The sequence below is a fragment of the Bos mutus genome, chromosome 4, assembly GCF_027580195.1.
Source record: "Bos mutus isolate GX-2022 chromosome 4, NWIPB_WYAK_1.1, whole genome shotgun sequence".
NCBI classification, from domain to species: domain Eukaryota; kingdom Metazoa; phylum Chordata; class Mammalia; order Artiodactyla; family Bovidae; genus Bos; species Bos mutus.
The window spans coordinates 110,174,563-110,197,789 of record NC_091620.1 but is presented as its reverse complement, the minus strand read 5'-3'; the positions used below and the strand labels follow the sequence as shown (position 1 = coordinate 110,197,789).

The 23,227-nt window shown below is 41.0% G+C and overlaps 1 protein-coding gene across 7 annotated transcripts in view; it reads left to right on the top strand.

Annotated features, from left to right (window-relative positions):
* The window catches only part of CDK14 (cyclin dependent kinase 14), a 664,341-nt gene that overhangs the window by 391,160 nt on the left and 249,954 nt on the right, over positions 1-23,227 (top strand). For all 7 annotated transcript variants that reach the window (XM_070369889.1, XM_070369886.1, XM_070369885.1 and 4 more), the window contains one exon: positions 15,991-16,084. In XM_070369889.1, coding sequence (XP_070225990.1) covers positions 15,991-16,084 — 94 coding nt within the window. The remainder of the gene's footprint in view (positions 1-15,990; positions 16,085-23,227) is intronic.

Below are 23,227 nucleotides of genomic sequence, written 5' to 3'. Positions count from 1 at the left end.
TGAGTGACAGTTTAATCAATTCAGTTCCTTCAGTAGTCACCAAGGGCACATGGGCTGTAATTTTTTAATCTTTCACTTTTCAAATACTGCAAATGCCAACATGAAAAGATCACCTTTGTTATGTGGCATACATTTTCTTGCAAGTTTAACCAAAAAGCCATTTTTTACAGAATGTCTTTCATCTTTTAGAAGCCTAACTCATAGGGAAAGAGTTATATATTTTGCAATTATATAACATATTCCAGCAGAGAAAAGTAAGATAAATAAATGGCCACCTTGTGCATCAGCTTGCACTAGCTTTAATTGCATAATGGTATATTTCAGTGAACCATGGCTAAATAAAATTACCTATTAGGTTAATTAATGTGAAACCTTTCTGAGTTAGTAATGCATCCCTGTGTGTTAAATTCTGGTTGTGTTTAGCATTTAATCTAATTTACTAGTCTATTGTTTCTTTGTGGTTCCCTTGGATGGATGCTGAATATATATTTAGAGGATTAATCTTAGTTATAAAACTCCTTTCAACAGAGAATTACTTTCCTTTAGATTAGAATTAAAAAAGAGTTTCCTAAATTTAGATTCCTGCTCTTCACTTTCTGGTCTTGTGAACAACAGCATTAGCACTGCTGGGAAGCTTTGTTAGAAATGCAAGATCTCAGAGCTCCACCCAGACCTCGGGGGTCAGAATCTGCATTCTGACCAGTTCCTCTTTTGGACCTGTTAAAAGGTGAGAGGCACCGCTTCAGATGCGTTTTTTTAGTGGACACATAGGCTTGGAGATCTTGGAGGAGATTTCTGGTGCCCTCATAGTGCTGAAAAAGAGGAAGGCAACAGAACTCACTTTGCTCAGTAATGGTTCTGCTCGGGGCTTCCCCAGTGGCTCAGTGGTAAAGAATCTGCCTGAAGTGCAGGAGACCTGGGTTCAATCCCTGGGTTGGAAAGATCCCCTGGAAGAGGGCATGGCAACCCACTCCAGTATTCTTGCCTGGAGAATCCCATGGACAGAGGAGCCTGGCGGGCTACAGTTCATGGAGTCGTAAAGAGCCGGACACGACTGAAGCGACTGAGCACAGCACACGCATGGTTCTGCTCATCTGCTGTCATCCTGCCAGAAGCACTCTGATGCTGGCTTTGTGCACAGCCCACTCTCCAAAGGTTTGACAGTGCAGATGGTTCTCAGTGGCTCTGAATGACTTCCCACGAGCTGAGGCCTTCTAACTCTCCGTGAGGGCAGGCCTCCCTTGCGGTCAAAGCGTGAGCTGGGTGCAGGGCTGGTGGCCGCTCTGCTCCCGCTCTCGGGCATGGGCTGCATCATAACCCTGTAACTCCTCCCGGGCTCTGAGGCTGAAGAAGCTGCCACTCGAGAGTGACACTGGCACTCTTTGCCTAAAGCTCTGGGTCCTAAGGAATCTCAAACCCTTACTAATAAAGGAGGAAATTAGAAGCTAAAATTTAGGAGGGTGGGATTTTTGTTTTGTTTTGTTTTAATTGCACCATATTTTAAAATGTTAAAATCTTTCTACAGTATCTATTGAGATTGAACCAAACTGTTGCCCAGAGACTTGGGGAAGAAGGAGAAAAACGTTTTATTTTTTGATTACCAAAAGAACGTTCATGTCAAGTAGATAAATAATAACCTCTGCATTCTATTTTATACTTCTTCAGGTGGGATAACCACTTACTGGGTTATTTACATCTTGTAACAGTGTGTTTGTGGGGAAATTGGGTACACGTCACATGAAATGTGTCAAATGCAGGTATTACTTCAAGATGAGAGGTGATGGATCTAATTAATACCTATTTTAGTCGAAAGATGTAGTTATCCTGCACCATAACATCCCAACAGGATGTAGGCTTGTGGACACAGCAGGGGAGGAGAAAGTGGGATAAACTGAGAGAGTCACATTGACATATATACATGAGCATGTGTAAAAGAGGTAGCTAGGAACAGCTAGATAGGAAGCAGATGTATAGCACGGGAAGCTCGGCACAGTGCTCTGTGATGACCTAGAGTGGTGGGATGGGGAGGTGGGTAGGAGGGAAGCTCACGAGGGAGGAAGAGATGTATATATACTCATGGCTGATTCATGTTATTGTATGGTGGAAATCAACACAGTGTTGTAAAGCCACTATCCTCCAATGATTTTTCTTAAAAAAACCTATGGTAACTTTGCAAAAATAAATAAAATTCACTTCAGTGATTAAAAAAAAAATACTAATCAGTTGAATTACATTGCATCTTAGCTGGAGACTATGATGACTATGAGACTTGGACTTCCCTGGTGGCTCAGATGGTAAAGCATCTGCCCAAAATGCGGGAGGCTCGGGTTCAGTCCCTGGGTTGGGAAGATCTCCTGGAGAAGGAAATGGCACCCCACTCCAGTATTCTTGCCTGGAAAATCCCATGGACTGAGGAGCCTGGTAGGTTACAGTCTATGAGGTCACAAAGAGTCAGACACGACTGAGTGACTTATGATTATTATGACTATGATGACCTAATCCTGTTTCACTCAGGTCTGGGTGGGTAGCTATGTTGTGATAACCCCTCTGACTCATTTGAACTGTGTCTTAAAAGTGAAAGAGCAAATTCTTGTTCTGAGAAAGATGACAGTGATGATTACTTTTACAAATAAATAAATTACGGTTGGAGGAAGTCATATGAGAAGTGTTGGAGTTAGGGGACCTAACCTAGTCTGGTTGATCAGGAAGCCTTCCCAGGGAAGTGACATTGAACTTGATGTCTCCTACTCCGATTGAGAGAAAGTCTTGTCCCTTCCCCAGGGAATTCTTTTTTTCCCTCTGCATTCCACTCTCCCCACCATTACCCCAAATTTAGTAACTTAGATAAATGTCATTTTGAGTTCCTTTGCCATGGAGTGCATACATCAGTGTTCAAATACCTTCACATCTAGTTTAATTAATCTTTAACTGATTTGCTTCTCAAGTTATTCAAGGTCGAACTTTAACTGACATTTCATATTCTGGTCTGCAGTTCTAGATGGCTAGTGTTGATTCCAAGGCAAATTTATTAAAATATATATGAGTTCTTTTTTCCTCATGTAGGGAAAACCCAAAATGCCATGGGTCTTCCACTTAAAGTGATTAGTTCTATATACGGTCCCAAGGAGATGCTGTTCTTCATTTCACCTTTCTTAAAATAAACTTAATTTTAGAGGCGTTTTATATTTATAGAAAACTTGCAAAGATGGTAAAGACGTCTTCCTACTTATTCCTCACCTGGTTTCCCGATTGTTAACATCTGACATTACTACAATACCTTGTCACAACTAGGAAACCCACAGTGGTATGTTACTATTAACCACACTTTATTTTGATTTTACTAGTTTTCCCCTAGTTTCCTGTTTCTGTTTTAGGATCCCATTTAGGTGACCACATTACGTGTGTTAATAGTTGCTGTGTTTCCTTAGCCTCCTCTGGGATATGGTAGTTTCTCAGACTGTCCCTGTTATTCTTGACCTTGACAGTTTTGAGGCATCTGAGGTATTTTGCAGAATGTCCCTCAATTCGGATTTGTCTCATGTTTTGGAAAAGAAGACTGCAGAGGCCAAGTGACATTCTTGTCATATCATGCCAACACTATATGCTATCAGATGCCTTATCACTGATGATGCTAATTTAATCACCTGATTAAGGTTCTGCTTTCCAGTTTCCTCCATTATAAAGGTACAATCCATCCCCTACCCTCACCTTCATACTTTACTCTTTGGAAACAAGTCACTAAGCTCAGCTGTGCCTCTGGAGTGCAGAGGGAGGAGGAAAATACTGCTTTTGATTATTCATTCAAGAAATATCTTTGAGCCCTTACTATATGCCTGACACTCTACTGTGCCCTGGGGACAAGGTGATAGCCACAACCTTGTCCCTGATCTTAGAGGTCTTTTGTCTGGCTGAGATACAACCCTCAGAAGCAAAGACAGACGAGCATCCTTTGAGTGTAATGAAGGAAACAAACCAGGGAAAGAAGGGCGAGACACGGGGCCTTGATAATAAGGAGGAACCCGCCTTACATATGGTGCTGGGAAAGACATTTCTCAATGGAGCCATTTCAGTTGACCCCTTGAATAACAAGAAACAATCACAATGGAATATTACTCAGCTATTAAAAGGAATGAAATAATGCCATTTGCAGCAACATGAATGGACCTAGAGACTGTCATACTGAGTGAAGTAAGTCAGACAGAGAAGGAGAAATATTATATCGTATCCCTTATATGTGGACTGTCAAAAGAAATGATATGAAAGAACTTATGGTTAATGGAGGGTGGAGTGGCAGAAAGGGATAGTTAGGGAGTTTGGGATGGACAGGTACCCACTGTTATATTGCAAATGGATGACCAACAAGGTCTTATTGTAGAGCACAGGGAACTCTGCTCCATATTATGTGGAAGCCTGGATGGGAAGGGAGTTTTGGGGAGAATGCATCCATGTATATGTATGTCTGAGTTCCTTTGCTCTTTACGTGAAACTATCACAGCATTGTTAATCAGCTATGCTCCAATATAAAATAAAAGGTTAAAAAAAAAGAAGCAATTATCTGTGCAAATAGGGAGGGAAAACGTGTTCTGGGCGGAGGGAACACGTCATGCAAAGATACTGAAATGGGGAAGAGCTTGGTATGTTTTAGGAGCAAGACGGCAGAGCAGCCTGACTGCAGTCTCAGAGTCATGTCATGGGTAGAGGTGCCATGTGGAAGCTGGAAGGCATGTCAGGTTTTGCTCTCTCCAGTCTCCATTCTTGATTTTCAGGCAGGAAAAAAAGCCCAAGATATAATTTGTAAAATCTGTCTTATCTCCTTTTATCAACATAGTATCCTTGTATACAGCCCATAAATGAAAGGCTAGATCTGTGCTCCAATAAAACCTTGTTTATGAACACTGAAATTTGAATTTCATATACTATTTATATATCACCAAATATTCTTTTGATTTTTTTGACCATTTAAAAATTTAAAATCCATTGCTAGCTTGGAGGCTATATAAAAACAGGCCCTTGGTAGCATTTGGCACATGGCCCTGTGCATTACTGTGTGATGCCCCTGCCGCGTACCCAGCAGAGGAAGGGCTTATAATACTGCTGGTCTCATTCCTTTGCTGCCATGAGTGGGAAAAAATGAGATAGCTTTGCAACTAGTGGTTGTAATTGCTTCTGTCCTCAAAGCTATTAGAATAACCAGGTTCTGGACTTCCCTGGTGGTCCAGAGGATAAGAATCTGCCTGCCAACACAGGCGACACCAGTCCGATCCCAAGTCTGGGAAGATCCCACATGAGTCCATGTGCCCCACTGCTGAGCCCGTGGTTCAGAGCCAGTGCGCCGCAGCGAGAGAAGCCACCACAAGGAGAAGCCCACACATAGCAACTAGAGAAAGTGCATGCAGCAGCAAAGACCCGGCACTGTCAAAAATAAATGAATGAAATGAAAGAACGGGATTCTTCATGGTATGTCCAACTTTATTTGCCACAAGTATTGGAATATAGGGAAAAAACGAGAACTTCTAGCCCAGGGAATAAAACACGAATTCTTAGAGTAGAATATGGTCTGTGGCTCTCTTTTTAACTTCTTCCGTTTTCCATGCAGAGCCATGACACTAGCGCTTGGCTCTGTCAAAATTCCTCAGTTACTGGCTCCAAGCTTTTTAATTCAGGTGATTCTTCTTCACCTGAAATGCACTGTTCTCACTCCTGGCTCTATCACTTCATTACCCGTCAGCTTCCACTCATGCAAATGTTTTCTCACCACTCCCCATCCCCAACACACACACACACATACACACACACTGAGCTGTGAGTATGTCCTTTCATGCTTCTTTGGTAACTTTTCACAGGAATTGTGTATAAAGTTTTAGAATTCCTATATTTATAGCATATATACTTGAAAGACATGGGATAGACATTTCCCCACAAATGAAAATAGTCCTAGAAGTTTATGTGATGGTACCAATAATAAGTGAAGCTGGAAAAAAACAAACAACTTTTTCCATTTTGTTGTTGTTCAGTAGCTAAGTTGTATCCGACTCTTTGCAACCCCAAGGACTGCTCATAATGACAAAGAATAATCAATTCTGCTTAAAATCTTGATTTGAATTTTAATGCAAAAATATTTACACAGCTGTGGCATAAAATTAAATCAAGAAATTTTGATTTTGAAAGAATTAAAGATGTGTGAGCATGGGTGGGTATTTTATAATATTACCTTGCCTGGTAACTAATCCAAAAATAAGAGTTTGAACACACTGCATTCTCTGACACCTTTAATTGTAAGCTTTTGCAACCAGTTTTTATTCTTGAAAATTTTAAACCAAGTGCTCGGTAATTACACAATGATTCAAATTCCCAATAGAAGCAAATTAAAGGAGACATTTGCTGAAATAAAATTACATATCATAAATATAGAGCTTAAGTGGATGAATTCTTTCTCAGTAAACCACTCAGGGAAGTCAGCTTAATCCATTAAGACAGGTAGCACAGCTAATGGAGGGTAACAAAGGAAAAAGGAGGGGAAAACAAAGGGAAAGCAGGCAATGCTGCTGAGTCGCTTCAGTCATGTCCGACTCTGTGCGACCCACAGACGACAGCCCACCAGGCTCCCCCGTCCCTGGGATTCTCCAGGTAAGAACACTGGAGGGGGTTGCCATTTCCTTCTCCAATGCATGAAAGTGAAAAGTGAAAATGAAGTCGCTCAGTTGTGTCTGACTCCTATCGACCCCATGGACTGCAGCCTATCAGGCTGCTCTGTCCATGGGATTTTCCAGGCAAGAGTACTGTAGTGGGTTGCCATTGCCTTCTCCAAGCAGGCAATAGTCCCTCCATATTAAATTGAAGTGTTTATTGTTTAGCAGTAAAGAAGCTCTAGTAATAAAGTATTCTGCTGTGTTAAGATGTTGATGTGTTTTATATTTCTACTTTTTAATTTTTTTGTGCTTTGTATCTCTTTTTGTAAATCCTTTGCATATAATTCTCTCAGCTTTATTAGTATCTCCTCAAGCATCTTTGAAAAATGACACCATGGGAAACATCCATTAGAAATGAGAGTTCAAATCCTTTAGCCCGCTAAGCAGTAAGTGCCTATTGAAATGCTGTATCATTTCATTGCAACTGAGAATTGCAGCATAGATTTATCTTTTAATTGTTCTAAGCATCAGATCATGAAGATATTATGGACCAAGTACAATCAATGGTAAAAGAATTTCCATTAAGAAGTTCTGACAGCGTAAAGGTTACCTCACCAACCAGCTTAGCAGAGTTCACAGTGGGGTGGTTATGCCTTCTGCTGAGGGTCTTTGCACTTAGTTGCAGCTTGTGTTGGGAAAGACTAAGGTCGATACATGAAGAATAGAAGGTATATTCAGAATAGAGTAAAGGAAGGTGCTGCTGCTGCTGCTAAGTCGCTTCAGTCGTGTCCGACTCTGTGTGACCCCAGAGACGGCGGCCCACCAGGCTCCCCCATCTCTGGGATTCTCCAGGCAAGAACACTGGAGTGGGTTGCCATTTCCTTCTCCAATGCGTGAAAGTGAAAAGTAAAAGTGAAGTCGTTCAGTTGTGTCCGACTCCTAGCGAGCCCATGGATTGCAGCCTACCAGGCTCCTCCGTCCTTGGGATTTTCCAAGCAAGAGGACTGGAGTGGGTTGCCATTGCCTTCTCCAAGGAAGGTGCTGGTGGCTGTTAAAGATTTAAGATATTTTCTGTATACTTGTATACATATATACTGTATGTATATTTTATGTGTACTTGCCGACAAAGGTCCATTTAGGCAAAGCTATGGTTTTTCCAGTAGTCAGGCATGGATGTGAGAGTTGGACTGTAAAAAACGCTGAGCACTGAAAAATTGATGCTTTTGAACTGTGGTGTTGGAGAATACTCTTGAGAGTCCCTTGGACTGCAAGGAGATCCAACCAGTCCATCCTAAAGGAAATCAGTCCTGAATATTCATTGGAAGGAATGATACTGAAGCTGAAACTCCAATACTTTGACCATCTGATGCACAGAACTGACTCATTGGAAGAGACCCTGATGCTGGGAAAGATTGAAGACAGGAGGAAAAGGGGATGGCAGAGGATGAGATGATTGGATGGCATCACTGACTCAATGGACAATAGCTTGAGCCAGCTTTGGGAGTTGATAATGGACAGGGAAGCCTGGCATGCTACAGTCCATGGGTCACAAAGAGTTGGACATGACTGAGCAACTGAACTGAACTGATGTATACTTGTGCATTTTTCTCTGTGAGTTTGATTTGTGTGTGTGTGTACTCAGTCATGTCCGCCTCTTTGTGACCCAATAACTGTAGCCCACCATGCTCCTCTGCCCACGGAGTTTTCCAGGCAAGAATATTGGAGTGAGTTGCCATTTCCTTCTCCCGGGAATCTTCCTGACCCAGGGATCAAAGCCACGTCTCTTGTGTCACCTGTATTAACAGACAGATTCTTCACCATGGCAGCACCTGGAAGACCTTATATAACATAATAAGAAGGCAGTAGAAATGTAGGCCAGTGTCTTAGAAAAGAATTCTTGGTATAAAAAATGTAAAAATCCATCAAATTGAAATCTTAGATCTAACTGGATGTTTGAAGCCCTAATAGCTATAAGAGTATCATTACATTTTAATATACAAGTAAATGAATTCTTAATACCAATATAGATATTCAATCTTTTAAAATTTTTATTAGTATTATTACTATCATTGTTAATTTTATACTTTTTAGTGAGGTGTACTTGATTTACAAGATTGCATTACAGGTGTACAACATAGCGATTCAATATTTGTATATATTCCACTCCATTTGAAGTAATTACAAAATAATGGCTATATATATCCCTGTGCTATACAGTGTATCCTTTGTTGCCCATTTACTTTGCACATAATATTTTGTATCTCTCAATCCCATACCATTTTCTTGCCTCTTCCACTTCCCTCTTCCCACTGGAAAGCACTAGTTTGTTCTCTGAATCTGTGAGTCTGTTTCTGTTTAGTTATATACATTTATTTTATTTTTTAGATTTAACACATTAGGTGATAACATAGAGTATTTGTTTTTCTCTGTCTGCCTTATCTCACTAAGCATAATACCCACTATGCTTAGTGATTTATCTGTGTTATTGCAAGTGGCAGAATTTCATTCTTTTTATGGCTAATATTCTGTAGTATGTATGTGTGTACGTATGTATTCACATCCTTTTTATCCCTTCGCCTGTTGATGAAAGCAACTAAGGTTGCTTCTGTATCTTGGCTATTGTAAATAATGCTGCTACAAACATTGGGGTACATGTATCTTTTCCAAAAAGTGTTTTTGTTCTCTTCAGATATATGCCCAGGAGTGAAATTGCTGGATCATAGGTTAGTTCTGTTTTTAGTGTTTGAGGCATCTCCGTAGTATTTTGCGTAGTGGCTGTACCAATTTACATTTTTACCAAGAGTGCACCAGGTCCTGTTTTCTCAACATCCTCACCAGATTTGTTATTTGTACACTTTTGGGTGGCAGGCACTCTGACAGCTGTGAAGTAATGTCTCACTGTGTTTCTGATTTGTGTTTCTCTGACAATTAGTGATGTTGAACATCTTTTCATGTGCCTGTTGGCCATCTGTATATCTTTTTTGGACAAATGTCTATTCATATCGTCTGCCAATTTTTAAACTTTTTAAAATAGTAAGTTGTATGAGCTATTTAGTATTTTGGATATTAATCCCATTTCAGTCATATCATTTGAAAATATTTTCTCCCATTCCATGGGTTGCCTTTTTTTTTTTTTTGGATCATTTCCTTTGCTGTGCAAAAGCTTTCAACTTTAGTTAGGTCCCATTTGTTTATTTTTGCTTATGTTTCCTTTTCCTGAGAAGATTGATCCAAAAAAAAATTGCTATATTCATGTTAAAGAGTGTTCTGCCTGTGTTCCCTTCTAAGAGTTTCATGGTTTCATGTTTTATGTTAAGGTCTTTAAACCATTTTGAGGTTTTGTTTTGTATATGGTTCTAATTTCATTCTTTTTTATGCAGCTGTTCAGTTTTCGCATCTCCACTTAGTGAAGAGAATGTCTGTTCCTCATTGTATATTCTTGTCTCCTTTGCCATAGATTGTTTCAGATTGAGGCTCCAGTTCTTTAATAGCCTTGGTTTTAGTCAGTTTTGTCGAAAATACTGAAATTAAAGCATTGTGATAAATATTCTGGTTAAGATGTAAATGTATTAATATTAGTCAGGAAAGATATCTTTAAATATATTTCAAAAGAAAGCTGCATGTTTCTCGTTAAGCACTCATTTATAAACATTCAGAATACCCTAAAAAGGACCCCACCATAAGTGCATGGGTTTATTTCTGGCCTATCTGTTTTATTGATCGATTTTCATGCCATTACTGTACTGCTCTGATTACTGTAGCTTTGGATTATACTTCAAAGTCAGGGAACTGTTTTCTTTTTTCTCCTCTTCAATTTTTTGGAATAGTTTGAGAAGAATATATATCATCTCTTCATTATATGTTCAGTGGAGTTCCCTTGTGAAGCTGTCCAGTCCTGGAGTTTGTCTGCTAGGGGTTTTTGTTTGGTTTGGTCTGGGTGTTTTGTTTGCTTGTTTGCTTTTAATTGCAGATTCATTTTCACTACTAGTGATCTATTCAGAATATCTGTTCCTTTGGTTCATTTTTGAAAGGTTTTATGTTTCTAGAAATGTATTAATTTCTTCTGTATTGTCTAATTTGTTGGCATATAGCTGTAGTATTCTGTTCTGATTTTTTAAAATATCTCTACCATATCAGTTGCTATTTCTCCTTCTTTACTTCTTATTTTATTTGGATCTTCTCTCTTTTTTCTTGATGAGCCTTTCTAAAGATTTATCAATTTTACCTTTTAGAAAAACCAGCTCTTGATGTCATTGATCTGCTGCATTGTATTTTGGCTTTCTATTTTATTTTCTCTCTGATCTTTATTATTTCCTTCCTTCTGCTGACTTTAGACTTTGTCTGTTCTTCTTTTCTAATTCCTTCAGATAGTAGGTTAGGCAGTCTATTTGAGATTTCTCCTATATCTTGAGGTAGACCCGTATCACTATAAACTTCCTTCTCAGAACTCCTTTTGCTGCATCCTGTAGATTTTGGGAAGTTGTGTTTTCATTTTCATTTGTCTTGGGGTATCTCCTGGTTTCCTCTCTGATTTCTTCATTGACCCATTGGTTTTTAGTAGCATGTTGTGTCTTTCTCTGTTAAATTAGGTGGACAGTTGCAGGTTATGGTCTTAAAGGGGTATCCTTTGTGGAAGCATCCTTGTATAGTCTGTGTGTGCCCATTGGCTTTGGTGGGAGAACTGGATCTCTTAGAGTGTGCTGGCAGCTATTACTTGTTAGGAAGAGGGGCTTGAGATGGAGTGGCTAGAGCAAGAGCCAGGGCTCCCCTATCCTTAGTGGCCAACTCTACTCTACTGGGGGCAAAGTCAGCTCCCAGGCTGCTGAGCGGAGTCCTGAGGGTCAGGTCTGAGCTGGGTCAGTTCCCTCTGACTGTGTCTGCCTTCTCCCAGCACCAGTACCCTTGCCCCTGAATCAGGAGGGGCTGGCTGGAGCAGTCACTCAGTGTGGATCTGGGTGTGGTCTATGGCAGAGTGCTGGACTGCTTCTGGTGCATTGCCCACTGAGGTGCCAGATGCCATCCTTACCCCATTCACATGCCACTTGGAGTCTGAGCTGACTGGCTCTGAGCTGCCTCCCCACCTCACCAGCATGGGCTCTGCTTGTCCATGGCAGCTCTCATCCCGTGTGGAATGGCATTGCAGAGCAAGTGGAGCCAGAATGAGCTCTTGGCTCAGGCGGGGAGTACGTGCCAGGCCAGTGGTAGGAAACTGGCCAGAGTGCAGTGTGGTTTCCATTTGCTTTCTCGACCTTGTTTTGGGAGTGAGCAAGTGTGTGTGCACTCTGCACAAGTGGAGTCTAGGTTTTTTACAGTCCTTCTTGAAGTCCCACTGGTTTTCTAACCAGCTGAAGAGACTCATCTTTCGTCCTACTGCTGACCCCAGAATTGGGATGCTCAGTGTGTGACTGGAACAGCTCGCTCCCCAGGAAGGAGGATCTCCCTCTTCTGAGTCCCCTCCCAAGGGCACAGGTCTTGACCTGATTGCTTCTCTTCCCTTCCTACCCAGTTCCATCTGGACTGTTCTTACGGGTTGTACAAAAGCCTTTTTGCAAGTCTTCAGTTAGTTTTCACTGAGAATTGCTCCATGTGTAAATGTGTGTGTATGTGTGTGTGTATGAATTTTATTTTTATTTTTACTTTTTTTTTAACACAAAAAGCATTTTGTATTGGGGTATAGATGATTAACAATGTTGTGATAGCTTCAGGTGAACACTGAGGCGACTCAGCTGTACATATACATGTATCCATTCTCCCCCAAATCCCCCTCCCATCCAGGCTGGCACATAACTCGAGCAGAGTTCCATGTGGTATACAATAGGTTTTTGTTGGTTATCCGTTTTAAATACAACAGTGTGTACATGACCTTCCCAAAGTCCTTAACTATCCTTTCTCCCTGGCAACCATGATTTCATTTTCTATGTCTGTGAGTCTCTGCTTTGTAAGTAAATTCATTTGTATCATTTCTTTTTAGATTCCACATATAAGGGATGTCATGTGATATTTCTCATTCTCCGTCTGACTTACTTCACTCAGTATGGCACCAGATCCATGCATGTTGCTGCAAATGGCATTATTTCATTATGTGCCTAAAACACTGCTTTTTTTTCTAATGTTTCTTTATTTGTAGTTGATTATGATTGCTTTATAACACTGGTTTGATTTCTGTCATACTTCAACATGAATCAACCACAGGTGGACATATGTCCCCTCCGTCTTGACTCTCCCTGCCACCTGCCACCTATTCCTTCTCCTCTAGGTTATCGCAGAACCTAGAGTCTATTATACAGAGTGAAGTAAATCAGAAAGAGGAAAACAAATATTGTATATTAATGCATATATATATGTATATATACATATATATATGTATATATATACAGAAAGAGAGAGAGAGAATCTAGAAGGATGGTACTTATGAGCCTGTTCACAGCGCAGCAATGGAGATACAGACATAGAGAACAGACTTGTGGCCAAAGGTGGGAGAGAAGAGGGAGAGGGTGAGATGAACGGAGAGGGTACCTTGGAAGCACATGTACTAACGTAGGTAACTAACTAACATACACGAACAAGGGTAAATAGATAGCCAATGGAAATTTGCTGTATGACTCGGGGAACTTGAACTGGAACTCCGTGATCACCTAGAACAGTGATTTTGAAATTAATTCTTTATTACTAAAATGGAATTATTTTTATGATATAAAGTCGCACTTGTTTGTTTTCATTTTGACTCTATATTCTGTTGGTGTTTAATTTGGATAAAAATTATGTGATGTAATAGAGATTTCTGCTGATGTATTACTTTTTAAATTCAAGATACTATTCACATACAACTGGTGCAGCTACAGAGAAGTGAGTCATCGTCTTTAACTTCTGGAGGATCTGAAATGAGTACACAAGGGACTGCTTACTCTAAACTGAATATGAGGGACGCCCCTGGTGGCCTGGTGAAGACTTCACCTTCCAGCGCAGGAGGTGTGAGTTCGATCCATAGTCAGAGAGCTCAAATCTCACTTGCCTGGTGGCCAAGAAACCCAAAACATTAAAGAGAAAGCAATATTGTAGCAAATTTAATAAAGACTTTGAAAATGGTCCACATCAAAAAATCTTTTTAAAAAATGAATTATGAGTGCTGCAAGTGAAGAAGTGTCTTACTTTCTTTATGATTTTATTACAGTCTTTTCAGGAAACATAAACTCCTTCAAGGTAGAGCCATTTAATAAAATCATAGAGAACTGTAAGAAGTTAGAGAGATCTAACAAAAACAGTGAATTAATCCAGGTCTTCAGAAGGTGGGAATCAGGTCAGTTCAGAGAACTTCATCTGCAGGAAGTGGGCCACTTTTTTGCCAGCTGTGCCATTAAAGTGGTTTATTTCATCAACATGTGCTAGTTTCTTTCCATCCTGTCCCCAGGTGACTTTAGACTTTCAGCATAAGTGTCTTATTTACTTTCTGCCTGTACTATGGGTCAGGTGTTCCTATAGGGTTAGGTGCAGGCTTCTGGGGTCTGGGAGGCAAGGTCTCCTAATACACTGGACTGCCTTGCCAGATAGCAGCTGTAAGCATGACCGAAGAAGTTGACCATAGTAGATGTCTGGTATTGAATGAGAGTTTAACAAACAAACTCAGAAATATAGCTGTCCTGTCTGCAGAATGTTCATGGAAGACTTTGTGGAAGAGATCGTATTTGTTGTTGTTGTTTAGCCGCTAAGTTGTATGCAACTCTTTGTGGCCCCGTAGACTGTAGCCCACCAGGCTCCTCTGTCCATGGAATCTCCCAGGCAAAAATATTTCAGTGGGTTGCCATTTCTTTCTCCAGAGGCTCTTCTTGACCCAGGGATCAAACCCACATCTACTGTATTGCAAGCAGATTCTTTACCACTGAGCCATAGGTTGGGTTGTATTTATGCAAACAGGTAAAGAAAAAAGCAGTTCTAGGAAGTGGAGCAGTTCGGGCCGAGTTGTCTAGATTTATGCTTGACCCATGGGCAGATCAGTCTGGTTCAGAGATCCTCTCTGTTCAGTTCAGTTCCATCGCTCAGTCATGTCCAACTTTTTGTGATCCCATGGACTGCAGCACACCAGGCCTCCCTATCCATCACCAACTCCCGGAGCTTGCTCAAACTCATGTCAAACTCATGTCCGTTGAGTCGATGATGCCATCCAACCATCTCATCTTCTGTCGTCCCCTTCTCCTCCCGCCTTCAGTCTTTCCCAGCATCAGGGTCTTTTCCAGTAAGTCAGTTCTTCTCATCAGGTGGCCAAAGTATTGGAATTTCAGCTTCAGCATCAGTCCTTCCAGTGAATATTCAGGACTGACTTCTTTGAGGATTGACTGGTTGATCTCCTTACAGTCCAAGGGACTCTCAAGAGTCTTCTCCAACACCACAGTTTAAAGTTCACAGATCCTCACTGTAGTTGCCCTAAATCAACTAAATGCCTGACCTCCAACTGATTGAAACCAGGTCTCTGGAGTTTGTGTTCAGATCATCTGCTTTGTTTTAAAAGTTCCCCACTCCAGTGCTTTTGCCTGGAAAATCCCATGGATGGAGGAGCCTGGAGGGCTGCAGTCCATGGGGTCGCTGAGAGTCGGACACGACTGAGCGACTTCACTTTCACTTTTCACTTTCGTGCATTGGAGAAAGAAATGGCAACCCACTCCGGTGTTCTTGCCTGGAGAATCCCAGGAACGGGGAAGCCTGGTGGGCTGCCGTCTATGGGGTTGCACAGAGTCAGACACGACTGAAGTGACTTAGCAATAGCAATAGATGATTTTGATGCAAAGAGAGCCCTGGAAAGTTGGAGAGGACCACACATTATGAATTTGTGAAATCGAGTTGGAAAAGCATGGTAGAATAAGACTGTGGAGGCTTTCTATATTAGGCTAAGGAGTTTCTTGATTGTATCCTGAGTGAAGGTGAGTCAGTGAGATTCACTAAATTGGGTTCCACCATTTTCTGAGCCTGGTGTGAAACAGTGAAAAGTGAAAGTGTTAGTCACTCAGTCATGTCGGACTCTCTGTGACCCTGTGGACTGTAGCCCACCAGGCTCCCCTGTCCATGGGATTCCCCAGGCAAGAATACTGGAGTGGGTAGCCATTCCCTTCTCCAGGGGATCTTCCCGACCCAAGGATTAAACCCTGGTCTCCCACATTGCAGGCAGATCCTTTGAGCCTGGTATAGTTGTATCTGTTTGGAACCCTTTCTGGGCAGTAGACAGAGAAGGGCAACAAAAGTTATGGGGTCTAGGTGAGAATGTTATTTATTCGCTCTTTCTCTTTGTAGGAGTAGATGTTCTAATTGTAGATTTAGTTTTCTAAGCAGAATATATTGAAGTTTTTGTAACAATTCTTTCTTCTCTCTTTAGGGGAGTTGGCTGCATCTTTGTTGAGATGATCCAGGGAGTTGCTGCTTTTCCAGGAATGAAAGACATTCAGGATCAACTTGAACGAATATTTCTGGTAAGTTCTTTACAGAATGCTTCTGAGGAATGTTGGTTCTGAATGCATTCCTTAGTGACAAATCCTACAGTGAAAGTGGAAAATAATTTCAGATTTGTTGGTTGTCACATTTAATTCTAACATATTTTTGGGACCTTTGCGAAAGCAGGAAATTAGTGAAGAATTGTGTTTTTAAACTACTGCACATGAATAATATGCCAAAACACTAAGAAAAGATAGAATGTCAGAGGCAATATAGAAGAGTGGGCTAAAAATGAAGGCTTTGATAGGAAAATGCCAAATAATTTATTTAGATAGCCCCTGCTTCACACCCTGTTGCTGTGTCTTGACTCCCTCACACACCCACCCACTTTTTTCCAAAAAGCAGAGCATGAAAAGAGAGAAAGGGAAGATGGTAACTTTAGAATGGAGAAGCCGGGCAGCTAGTACCCCAGCCTGGTCTTCAAAGTTGAGATCATCAAAGGGAAGTCACACTGAGAGCGTGTACCCTTTGTATCAATATATTGAGGATGGCACTTTGCTTCTGTGGTCTTCCTCCCAAAGTTATAACTCCACTCTAATCAGGAAAAGACATCACACAAACCCAGATGGCAGGACATTCTACAAAACACCTGACTAGTACTTCTTTTTTTTTTTTTTTTTAATTTTAATTGGAGGCTAATTACTTTACAGTATTGTGGTGGTTATTGCCATAGATTGATCTGAATCAGCAATGGGTGTACATGTGCCCCCCAATCCTGAACAGCCCTCCCCTGACTGCTGCTGCTAAGTCGCTTCAGTCGTGTCCGACTCTGTGCGACCCCATAGACGGTAGCCCACCAGGCTCTCCTGTCCCTAGGATTTTCCAGGCAATAACACTGGAGTGGGTTGCCATTTCCTTCTCCCCTGACTAGTACTTCTTAAAACTGTCAGGGTCATGAAACACAGAAAGTCTGAGACACTGTCACAGCCGAAAGAGGCCAGGGAGACATGAGAACATAATGTCATGTGGTGTCCTGCATGGAATCCTGGGAGAAAAAAAGAGCTTTAGCGAAAACGTAGTACGAGGCAAGTGAGGTGTGCAGTGCAGTGCATCCGCATTGCAGGCTGTGCTCCTTGCCTGTGGTGGATGCTCCGTGTAACGTCAGGTTTCAACAATCGGGAAACTGGGAAAGGCGTAAACAGGAACCCTCTGTCCTGCTGTCCACGGTTTTGTATAAATTTAAAACTATACTAAAATTTAAAAATTTTTAATCTGCACAAAATAAAAAATGTGTTCTGTAGCTAGATAACCTTGGTTTGCCACCTACTCTGTCACTTTGGGCAAGGAACTTAGCTTGCTGAACCTTAGTGTTTCCCTTGGGCAAGATGAGGTTTATTATATACCAGGTGGCTCAGTGGTAAAGAACCCGCCTGCCAGTGCCAGTGACGTGGGTTCGATCCCTGGATCGGGAAGATCCCCTGGAGAAGGAAGTGGCAACCCACCCCAGTGTGCTTGACTGGGAAATTCCATGCACAGAGGAGCCTGGCAGCTTACAGTCCGTGGGGTCTCAGAGTTGGACACGACCAAAGCAACTTACTTATTAGCACTATAGCAGTAGTACCAAAAATTTTGTTTCATGAAAGCGTAGTTTATTGATACAGTTTAGTCAAAGTTTTAATTTTCAATATTATTTTTATAATGTAAGCATTTCCAATAGGTACTATCTTGTTGAATTGTTTCTTATATGGAGATTTTGCAATTATTTCTTGATTTTATAGCAATTATTTCCTAATTTTATGGATATTTAGATACCTTTGAGCTATGATGAGGCTTTTAATAAATCATTGTAAATTTTGTGTGGAAACATTGATAAACCAAGCTATTGTTTGCTCTTATTAGAGCACAGAGACCCTTAAATGCAGATAAGTATCATAATTTATGATAATAATGCCTTCATTTACTGTAATTTTTTTTACATGTGTGGTGATTTTTACAAGTAAAATGTCCTTTAGTAATTAGATAAAGATCCTCATCTATATAAAATTGCTGCTTTAGAATTAAATAATGTTAAGTTTTACCCTAAAGAATTAGATGTGACCAGAAAAAGAAATCTACAAACTTCTCTTGAAAGTAAATGCTATCCTCTTAAATATTTTATTTCCTCCACTGACTTCTTTAACTTTGCACGTGTTAGCCATGTGACACATTAGACTAGCAGACTCTCTCAGGAGTTGTGGGATCACTGGAAGAAGAACTTTTAGTAACCAGTATAGTTGAATCTCTAGGAAAAAATGCTTTTCCTTGGTGACCTTTCATGTCTAGTCTGAAGAGGAATGACTTAAATGTGATTAAATCCGCATTCCCAGGCTTCCCATGTGAACTGCCAGAGACTTTTCTAAAGCAGCATACCTGGCCTCTGGGAAAGCATTGCCAAGGAGGTAATGAACTCTGAAAAGTCATGAAACGTGGGATTGTTTGGTTTGTTTTGCGTTTAATACAGAGATTAAGTCCATTCATTTGCCTGTGAGCTGTATATAGAAAGGTGTTTAATAACTCTGAAGCACAGAATTAATAGCTTGTTCCCCACCATCACTAATATAATTAACTCCCACACATTGAGTCTTTATGTGAAAAGCAACCAAGATCAGTCACTAGAGCCTTTATGTTATTCTTTTGAAGGTTTTCTTTCTTCTGATGTTTTTCTTTTTTCTTCCTTTGATGGGAAGGAGCAGTTCACATTTTTTAACAAGTCCAGTGCATTCACTTCCACGTACAACAACAGTGTTGATAAATGTAGGCTGAGCTGGCTATTCTGCAACTTGAGATTTCACCATTAAATCATTTCCCTTGAAACTGTGATGCTCGTGTACAAGAAAAGAAGGAAAGTAATGGAATTTTGACAAATTATATTCAAGACATTTTGAATCACCAGGTGAATGGGTACCTACTTCTCTAGCAGTGACTCTGCTATTAGAGGGAAAGAGTGATTTATTTTATTTCTTCAATGTTACTCACTTTTTAATGTGCCATGACGTTTTCTATTTACCTTTATTAGTTGCAAAAATAAGCAGTAGATGTCTACACCCAGGTAAATACACACTCAGAGTGACAAGATCATAACTAACAAGAAATTTTGTATTCTAATCATATTGTTCTGAATTGAAAGAGAAATCTACTTGATGAAACCCTGGGAACATTCTTCTGTCATTTCACAACAGCTGGACAAAGGGCAGAGAGTGCTTGCTCAGCTGTTTGAGATCTTGGCAGATGCTCCTGGGTTTGTGTGGCTCATGACCCCAGAGTACCACAGCCAGGACGGAGAGGCTGGCATGATTGTGTCTTGAGGGCATGTCCCAGTTCTTCTTGCTTTTGAATGTTGATTAACCCCAGAGGTTCACCTTTCGCTGTCTCCTGGGTTTTCTGGCTTGCAATGGCATTTCATCCGCCAGTTATTTGTTAACACATCATACATTATTTGATTGGTACCCTTGTTAAGTGTTTCTCTTCCTCGTATATGTCATCCAGAATTTAAAAGAGTGTGCGTCTGTGTATGTGAAAAGAGCCACTTGCAACTTTGAAATCTACTACTCATCCTGGCTTTTGAGTCAGATCCTTCTTTGAGCTTATGTGTTTCACAGTGAACTGGCTGCAGAGATGTTGTCTGTGGATCCAGTTCCAGTCCCTGTTTTCTTATCCTGGCTCTCTTTCCAGGATCTTTATTTTTTTTTTTTAATTGGAGGATAATAACTTTAAATATTGTGTTGGTTTCTGCTGTACAACAATGCGAATCAGCCATAAGTATACATATATCCCCTTCCTCTTGAGCCTCCCTCCCCCCACCCCTCATCCCACCCCTTGGGTCATCAGAGAGCACTGGCTAAGCTCCCCATGTTATATAGCAGCTTCCCACTAGCTGTCTGTGTTCGACATGGGTAGTGTATATGCGTCAGTGCTCTCTTAACCATAACCCTGAGGTTTCATGATTGGCTAGAACAGCCATGTAGTATGTAAAAGAAAGTTTCCACCACTTCCTCTCATGGTCATTACCAGCCAGTTGGATGTAGCAGCCATATCGTTAAGATGGAATATTGCTGTCACAGATTTGTATCTTCACTTCCATCGCTGGGTTGCTTGAGGTGATTTCTGCCATATTTCTTCAGCACTCACTCTGCAGCACTGGGTACAATGGAGATGGAAAGGAATCTATCTGCCATGCTATCTGCCCTGGAATAAATGAGGACGATCAAGATAGGCAGGCTAGACATACCCTTGGGAATGGAGTCATGAAAAATTGCTGAGCAATTGCTCAGCAGATGGGAGATCCAGTAACTGTACTGGATTCGTTACAATACTTAACTCTTAAGAGTTCAATATTGAATTCCTGAACAAGCCATCTTTTCTAATTGGATTGTAGTTTCTGCATCTGTAAAGGGAGAAGTTGAGCCAAATGATTTTAATAATGTCTTGCTGCTCTAACCTTTTTTAATTCTAAAAATGCATGATATTACAGGATTATGCATAAGGGCTGTGGGCGTTCTGATAAAATTGCTAAGAACATTTTCGTTAAGCATTTAAGAAAGGATAAGGTTTGAAGTGGAGTAAGGGAGATGGGGAGTCCAGGAGAGGAGTAGGATAAGGTTTGAAGTGGAGTAGGTATCCATCTTATATGCCTGGAAGGTGACATTGGACATTGAAATTTAGACCCTGAATGATTGAGGACTTCTAATTTTATTTTATTTTTTAAGTAATAAAGAGACAGTACAGTGTTTAACAAAAGAATAAAAAAGGTTAAAATGGCATTTCAGCAAAATTAATATGATATCATGATAAATTCAACTGTATAAAGGCTGACAGAAGCAGAGAACTAAGCAATGGATCCTGGAGTGAAGAATACTAAAAATATTAAGCAGTGCTTTTGCCTCAGATGGTAAAGGACCCACTTGCAGTGCAGGAGATGCGGGTTCGGTCCCTGGGTTGGGAAGATCTCTGGAGAAAGGAATGGTTACCTACTCCAGTATTCTCTCCTGGAGAATTCCATGAGGAGCCTGGAGGGCTACCGTCCATGGGATTGCAAAGAGTCAGACATGACTAAGTGACTTACACTTTCACTTAGGAAATTCAAGTCAGGAAGATGGGCTATAATACTGCCCACCTGGAAGTAAATGCCTTTTCTAATCTGTGCATGTTTGTTTCAAGCCTTCCATCAAAAGGCATAGTTATTTCCATGGTGGTAAATTTTCTTTAGAGCAGTAAGTTTTTTAAAAAATAAAGCAGTTAGAAAAAATTTTAAAGCAGTATGAAAATAAGTAAAAACCACCATTTAGAGATAACCAGTGGTAAATATTTTTATATTTTCTAGATTTTCACAACTGGGTTAATAATAAATTTATGATTTTTGTGTTCAGCTTCCCTTTATTTTCATGTTAAACAGGGAGCAATTTCCATGCCATTAATATATGCTTGAAAATATTTTAATTATGCTGTAATATCTTATTAATGTGCCCACACATTGCACCATCACTGGGTAATTTACTTGAAGTTTTTATGCTATAGTAACATCACACATTTTCATTCCGTTCACTTATTCTTTCATCAAGAATTGTTAGGCATCAATTCTGTGCCACACGCTGTGCCTACAGCCAGTGGGAAACTAGCAGACATGGTCTCTGCTCACCTCAAGTGTACTGTTAGCTGGGCTACATTGGAATAGCTTCTAGAAAGTCAGATCAGAAGGATGTTGTCACAAAACCGTGGTGATCCATAATAATTCGGAAGAGAAAGGAGGCAAAGATGACTCCAGAGTGTCAAGCTTGTGGAACTAAGTGAGCCATGAAGTCATGGAAAATAATGGGGACGGTGGAAAGGAGTGCCATCAGAGGGAGGAGAAGAGAGGTCCAGACAGTGGACTTCAGATGATAGCAGCTGACCCCAACGGAGACGTCTAGCACACATCTCTTACCGAAGGGACTCGGGAGCTAAGTGCGGATCCAGGGATCATCCACCAGGACCAGACAGCGCTAGGTCCTAAAGCATGCTAGTTCTTGAATAACGAGAAGCTGGAGGAGAAGGAGAAAGGTCCCGCCTAGCCCTCGGGGATGCTTATGGTTTGTGGGGGTGGGATGGGGGCGGGGAACCAAACCAGGAGAGAACTGGGACAGTGACACAAAAGTCAAGGTAAGGGCAGGCAGCAAGGACGTGAGGATAAAAAAAGGAAAAAAAAAAAATCACTCCCTTGAGGGAAATTGTAGATCTACTCAGGTGTGTTTATCTGGTGGGTGAGAAATGCCGAGACCAGTGCCCTTCGTTTCTGTGTTTCCGCAGCATGGCCCCCTCACTGCCTACATAGTATGTCACACACATACTGTATTTTTACTATATTTATGCTTTTAACCCAGAGGATGAACTAAGTGTCCTGTTGGAGAAATGAAAGAGTTGACATGGAAAATTTATCTGAGTTTAGTTAAGAAAGCATAGCAGACTATCCACAGGGCTTCCCAGCTGGCACGGTGGTAAAGAATCTGCCTGCCAGCGCAGGAGATGCAAGAAGACGCGGGATAGATCACTGGGTCGGGAAGACCCCTGGAGGAGGAAACGCCAACCCTCTCCAGTATGCTTGCCTGGAGAACCCCACGGGCAGAGGAGCCTGGCGGGCTGCAGTCCACGGGGTCGCAAAGAGTCACACACGACTTAGCAGAGCACAGCGCTATCTAGGGTTTTCACAGGAGACTTAACGATTCTCCTCAGTGTCTCATGGATGCTGGAATGAAGGTGAGCAGGGGAGCAGGTTCCAGCCCCTCCACTTAGGACTCTGTTTCATTAAGGTTTTGTATGTGAAATAGGTCTCACTGCTGAAAGGAAGATTAGAAACCCTTGGGCTAACAATACCTTAAGTTCCTCCCAGGTCAAGAGTTCTATGAGAAAGAAGAGTCCATGTGGAAGAAAAATGATGGAGAGAAAGCAAAGATGTTAGAGAAATAAAAATTGAGCTACTCCCACATGGAGACCTCAGATAGATGTTCTAAGAAAGAAAGTTCTGTGCTAGTAAGCTAATAGAAAGTTTGGTAGCAAACTTCAGTAAGATCATTTCTGTTGAGAAAAAAAGAAAGATAGTGGAATGTCCTACTGTAGAATAATCACATTACTTTTTGCAAAGAAAGTTTGATTAAGCTGGCTGTTACCCA